We start from the raw sequence: 6,600 nt of genomic DNA, 5'->3' as shown, positions 1-6,600 counted from the left end.
ATGGCGATCACTAAACCACTCAATAGATTCCATTTTCAAGTTATTTGTTGGCTGATTACAACAGAGTGAAGTCAGTGGTGCATAACTAGTAGTAACATCAATGAACCTTGGCGTTGATAAACATGTAGTTATGGTTATCAAAATGTCGATATATAAGGATATTATACAATGCGGCAATTTAACACATTGACAGGTAACAAAACCACAATATTAAGTTGTCGTTCCGTTCAAATTTGTATCTGCTGAAGCTTGTCATTCAAACTTTTGAAATTTTTCAAATTTCCTATTACAGTCTGATCGATGTCTCTCAGAAGTTAACTAACTCAATACAAAACATGTTAATACTGTCCTTGTAAAATGGGAATGCTTTACCTGTCACAGTTTGGGACTGTAACGATTAATCGAACTGCATGTACATATAAACTGCGCAACATTTACTAGCGGGCATCGTCGGGTCGCCTGTTAATCATGAGGTAAGTTGACATCGAATACTCTTGTACGTCTTCGCCAAGAATCTTTTCATTTCACTTACGTTTGTTACTTTGGAAATTTGTCATTCACATTTACAGTTATCTTAACTACCATAGCAGCAATAAGTTTAGGTTCGTCATATGAGGTTATTCGTTACATCTGATTTCTATATATCCGGAGTTTGCTGGCTTCTTCTCGTGATGTACTTTACGTTGATTACGTTATTGTGTGGTAACACGGAAATAAAAATGTTGTATGCTTTCTATGGTATACTGTATGAGACATTCTCGCGTTCTCTTGGTCTCGACCTTTCGACACATGCTTAGAATTTCAAAAGTCCGAAAAGGCGAGATCGCAAGAACGCGATACTTGTCCAAAGGTTCGCGTTCTCCCGATATTTGGCCAAATACTCGTGTTTACGCTCAACTGTGATGGCCTTGAATCTTTATGTACTCTCCCAATCATTTCGTTATTAAGCCAAGGCTATTGAAAGTTGTCTCATTATTCAAAACGCAAAAAGATCTATTTTCAGAAATCAATTTTGCCTGGTCAAAGATCAGTGTTTGTATGGCAACAATATAGCTTGTGAATACGTAGCGTTATAACATCAAGACGTAGTGGCGGCTATCGTAAGTGTGCTCATTTTCGTCGGCTGTTCGTGGTAATTATATGGACCTATTTTGCGTCAGATTCAACAATGAGGGAGATAAAGTATGACCTGTTGTCATCTCTCCGTGGGTGTGCATGCTAATCTTATGTACGATCAAGAAACTACTGGCAATAGGGTCTCATATGACGTTTGTCTCATACAGTTAAAAAGTTGCGATACAGCATCAATGATTTGTCGTTTAGTTAGAGATATTATACCCCACAGTTTTGATTGAAACTCTTCGGGGACAACGTTTTTTCATATGTCAATGCTGTAGATGTTCTGCTGGCGTCTTCTAGTCTACATAATTACCGTGCAAAGAAATAAACAATTTCAGAATTACAACTCATATATTTCTTTTTAGGATTTGGCAGCTGACCATCGTCTTGGGGCTTTTCCACCTCGGGAAGGCCTCCACCAAGCTGGGTATGTTGACACTTCTCACTACTTCAATTCACTCACAACTTCAGTTTAATCCTTGTTTTGAAAGGGCACAGGTCGTGGCGCCACAACACGCGCCACAACACGCCGTGCAAGTTTGCCCTGCAGCCACGCCCTGATGGTTGGTTTTAATCCCATCTTGATAAGATTATGATCGTTGGTCTGTCAACAGTATACAGTTCCTAGAATTCACCAAAATGGTGAACGTCTCCTACATTGTACCTACCTCATTTTGGCCCTTTCTTGTACCTTAAGTTGACAAGCCGTGATGTATTTCAATTACTGAAAACTCAATGACGTGGTTTTGACAAATGACGAAAAGGTAGCGTTGACTTGGCAAATATTTGTTTCTTATTTTATTCATGTGAACCTTGGCAATTAAATTACATGGTATGATAGTTACGTAGTAGATAAAATGATAACGACGGACAGACGTCCCAAACCCGAATGTCCCGCCACGTTTCTGCTTCTGGTTGAGGAATATATTTATTTTACACCTTTGGCAAGTAAGGTGTTACTTTCCATATTTCGTAAAGGCAAATAAAGTATAAAAAAAAAATTGCGATTTTTTTGGAATATCAATTATCCTTGTATATGTATTAAGTCAATTGCCGAGGAGAGATAATCATTCCATTAGTAGAAAGTATATAAATGGTCAAGTGAAAGTGCTGAAATCACACGCTCCGTAATCGACTTTCAAAGCAAAACTCTTCGGTAGGCGTGGCCTAAATTTAGCGGTGCGTGACAAAGCTTTTTATTGGCTGATGTGTGATTCTTAGCAACTATAGAGTAAGAGTAGTAGTAGTAGTAGTAGTAGTAGTAGTAGTAGTAGTATAAATAGTAAACTGTGTATCAAAGTATCACACGCACAACATGTACAATATAAAATTGATCCACATGAGACAAAAGGTGTATGAAGTGCGGCCAGCCAGACATGAGCTTATGAGTCACGGTATACAATAAAAAAACAATAGATACACTATTTCTCATATTTATGTTAATCCTACACAAATAACAACACTGTATACATTGTTTAATGTGTGCAACGTCTCCTCTGATCTTGATATTGTGAATAATTAAAATATCAATTAACAATATGTAGCATTTTATTAATATAATCATATTGGGTACCATGAACGGTGACGTCTTGCTTGTCCAGAAGCTGGCCAAGTGATAATCCCTATAGTTTGGGCATCATATCAAACACTGCACGGGACCGGCAGATGCTTATTATGCATTGATAACGATTTGTGACACAAAAGTACACAATACATGTAGATACGTTGTTCCTTCACATCTCAAATTTACATTTTTCACAGTCCAACTAAAAGTAAAACGTCATTGTAATAATCGTTAATTGGCGCTTGGTTGGCGGAAAGTTGTTCTTCTCCCTCCTGGAGGAATTATCTCGTGTGGCGTCAAACTAACTCTTGTGATAGCAGCATCACCCTCCTGAAACTGCAGTATCTCAATGAATTTGTACAAATTTGGGTACCAGCCCTTGGGGTGACTTGTTTGCGATGACCCACTGCTCAGTGACATATTATTTTGCTTCCTGACAAAGTCATCTCAGGTGTTAATGGTGGTTGGGCATCCTCCTTGGGAACATTTCCAGTGATTGGAAGTTTGACGCCCAGTCTAAATCAAGAACTTGTATTCCAAAATATGACATTTTATTATGGAAAGCATCTTCTTATATTCTTTATACAATGTTTCAGAGCTACTTCTTGTTCCTTCATCAGGTGGTTGCTTAGTAAGTTGTTGTTTGCTTTAGGGGTTGAAGAAGTCGCATTCTGTCTTAGCAATTTCGGCTGACCTGTCCCTCTTTGGAAGAAGGGTACACATATCTAATGCGAGTTTTAGTTTTCATTGAATTTGTTTTTGTATTGATATGATTTCTTTATTATGTTTGGCACTGTGTTCGAGTAGCTCTTCATCTCTCAGAAATAGAGTTCGTTTGGCATTCGCTATTGCATCTGTTGGCTTCAGGAGATCTGCGACAGATTGCGGATCTAACTGCAATTCTTGTTTTAACCGACCCCAGGCTGGGGCATGGTCTGTGCAGAGAGTATACTTAGTAAGTGCATAGAGTACTATATATGTATATCATGGTGGGATGAATGTACAAAGATAACAATATAATGACGAAGCCGATGGGATAGGATTAAGATAGCATATAATGACGAAGCCAATGAGATTAACAGGAGAGTATTAATTAAGTACGCTGGAGGTGTACTGGTAACAAGGAATAAGGTGATCAAGATGTCCATTGTGGTAGATGATGTGGTTATAGCACAGTGGAGTCCGCACTGGTTAGGTAGATACCCTGGTCTCTGTTAATGGCTGACTTCCTTCTATTGATTTCGATGCTTTCTTGAAGTTTCCTCTTTTTCCAATGACTGATGCTGGTATGAAGTGTCTTTGTTAGTGGCCAGGATATTTGATGGTCAGGAGTTTTGATAAGATGTTTCGAAAGGGCAGATTTCATGTCATATTTTGTCTTGTGTTCTTTTATTCTGGTGGCTATGTGGCGTGAAGTCTCTCCACTGACTTGTGTCCACAGTTGTAAAATATCTCATATATCACATCCTCTGGGGTATGGGTTGGACTGGGTGGGACCTTCACTGTTGTCGAGTAACATGTTTTTCAGTGTCCTGTCGGAAGTGAAGGTAACGTCTATGTTGGCTGTTTTGGTGAGCAGTCTGCCGATCTGGTGACTTGTAGGGCATTGGCTTGGAATGCTGACGAGGATGGGTGATGGGGCTGGTTTGGACTTGGAAATGGGATCGTTTTGCTGGGTTTCTTGGGCTTGCCGTATGTTTGTTTTCACCAGATGTCTGGGATATCCATTGAGGGCGATGAAAGTGTTTTTTTATATGCTGAATTTCTTTGCTGAGACTGTCCGGTGAGGTTGGCAATTATGGTGTGTTTGATCTGAGGTTTGACATGTAGTGATGAATGTACTGTTCCGTGTGAGTGGGATAGACGGCAGTGTGGATATGGCCATGACTGTTGTCGAGTTGTACATCGAAGAATAATTGGTGGTGGGTTTCTATTTCCATTGGCGGAATATTTCGTTTGGGGGACGATTTTATCTGTCTTTTCTTTATCGTCTGTTTTTACGCTATTTCCGATTTTCTAATTTAATTTTGGTGAAGCATTTGTGATTAATATATGGCCTAACGAATTAAAATCTACAATGTTGCTAAGTTGACATTACTTGCCCTTTAAAAATTCACATCAAGGCAATCCATGTCCATCAGATACCGTCTTCTGTCGTGCGGATCTGGGGTAGAATATGCCACCATCACCCCATTGCTTGTCGTAAAAGGGCAACTGGTGGTTGAGGGCACTGGCGCCAGCAACAGGTGATCCTTTCGCCCCAAACACCACTTCGAACCTTACTTCACCTAGACGGGTGGTAGATCAGTCCCGATTCTTGCAAACGTCTGGCCATGGCATGCCCTGTGAATGGATAACTTCTATTATTGAAGTGATGCCAAATGCCATGAACATATTACCAAAATTAGTATAATTTTTTGCCTAGAGTTTTGTGAAGAAGGCGACTCCCGTGATATGGAGATCTGAATTCTGGGTTTCTTTAGAAACATGTCATGGGGCGAACCAGCCTGGCATTTCTTTTAGAATTCTGAACTATTTATGTCTGTATTTCTGAAGTATAACATCTTTATAGCCCTGGGTTCCACTGTAACTTCGTCCTTGTTGAAAATCGCTGGAAGATGGGGAGCAAGGTTGCTGAAAATAATGATCATACAGTGGCTCAAAACTCGCACTTCAGTTCATGTAAACCAAAGGAGAGAAGACATCTTTCCTCTTCATCTGATGAAGAAGTATCCCCTTCTCGACCAAGGTTCTGTCACTCTGTAATTTGTCAACACTCATGTTGTTGTCTTGGGGGCATACGACACTGAACATTTGTAGCAGCATTGTTAGAGACTAGTCATATTGTCTTTCAGATGTGACAGAACAAGACATTGTAGCTGAGTTACATATGTAAAGCGTTACACCAGGAAACATGATTCAAACATTATATAAACAAACACTTACCTTTTCACGTTAGAAAGTAGAAGATATATGTTCCCAATCCTCTCAGGTATTGCAAATGCCAGACGTTTCGACATGGTACGAGGTCTTGCACTGGCAAGACTATATGTTTACGGGGGGCATGGGTGGCCCAGTTGTCTAAGGCACCGCTATTCGCTGTGCAGAGTTGTGGCCCTTGGTCACGCCAGAAACCCATGAATGTGGGTTCGAATCCCGGTTCGCCCCGATTATGTTTCTAGGTATGTCAGCACCATACCCGTGATCGTGGATTTCACCGAAGTGGTAAACGTCTGAGACCTGCATCACTTCGGGCTTTCCTCCCACATTAAGCTGACACGCCGTGATATAACTGGAATATTGTTAAAAGCGGGCGTTAAACCCAACTCACTCACTCCATACAATTTGTGCTGGTGACGCTAAAGCGAGAGGATATACGTTGAGTTTTACACTGTTTACAGCTATATTTCAATATAATCACTGCGGTCGGTCGGTGTACGTGACTAGGTTCTTGAAGTCCATCACTTGATGAAGCCGATCAGAATTAGGGGCAAACAAGGTGAAACAATGTGAACCAAGCATGCAGCTGATCAGCTGATGCATCTTGTCAAAGGATAAGGACGTTTATATATTAATGTTTGTTTAATATAGTTTGATTCTTCGATTTCTCTATACATAATCTTTACTCTAAAAGTATCTTCCAATTCAATCAATGTGGGCGCTCAATTATCAGGGTAGTCGGATGGAACTATTAGTCGAGTATTGAAGGACTTCTCTGAAAATCGGCATTGAATGAATTGGTTCCATGTAGACATTAGACATTGTACCCATGTCGGGATTCGAACCCGGGTCTTCGGCGTGACGAGCGAACGCTTTAACCACTAGGCTACCCGACCGCCCCGATTTAAGTCGAGTTGAAATACAATCAGGTTTTCAGAAACAACTTAGCTGGATCAGGGAACTCCATCCGCCTCGAT

The 6,600-nt window shown here is 40.4% G+C and overlaps 1 protein-coding gene across 1 annotated transcript in view; it reads left to right on the top strand.

Moving 5' to 3' along the window:
* The first annotated feature begins 462 nt into the window (after positions 1–462).
* Positions 463–6,600, top strand: part of LOC139455045 (uncharacterized) — an 87,329-nt gene continuing 81,191 nt past the window's right edge. The window contains exons 1-2 of the mRNA XM_071236629.1: positions 463–473; positions 1,485–1,546. Coding sequence (XP_071092730.1) covers positions 469–473; positions 1,485–1,546 — 67 coding nt within the window. The 5' untranslated portion in view covers positions 463–468. The remainder of the gene's footprint in view (positions 474–1,484; positions 1,547–6,600) is intronic.

This window comes from Haliotis cracherodii, unplaced genomic scaffold, assembly GCF_022045235.1.
Source record: "Haliotis cracherodii isolate W230 unplaced genomic scaffold, xgHalCrac1.p SCAF_11, whole genome shotgun sequence".
Taxonomy (NCBI): domain Eukaryota; kingdom Metazoa; phylum Mollusca; class Gastropoda; order Lepetellida; family Haliotidae; genus Haliotis; species Haliotis cracherodii.
This window is presented reverse-complemented; position numbering and strand designations above follow the sequence as displayed.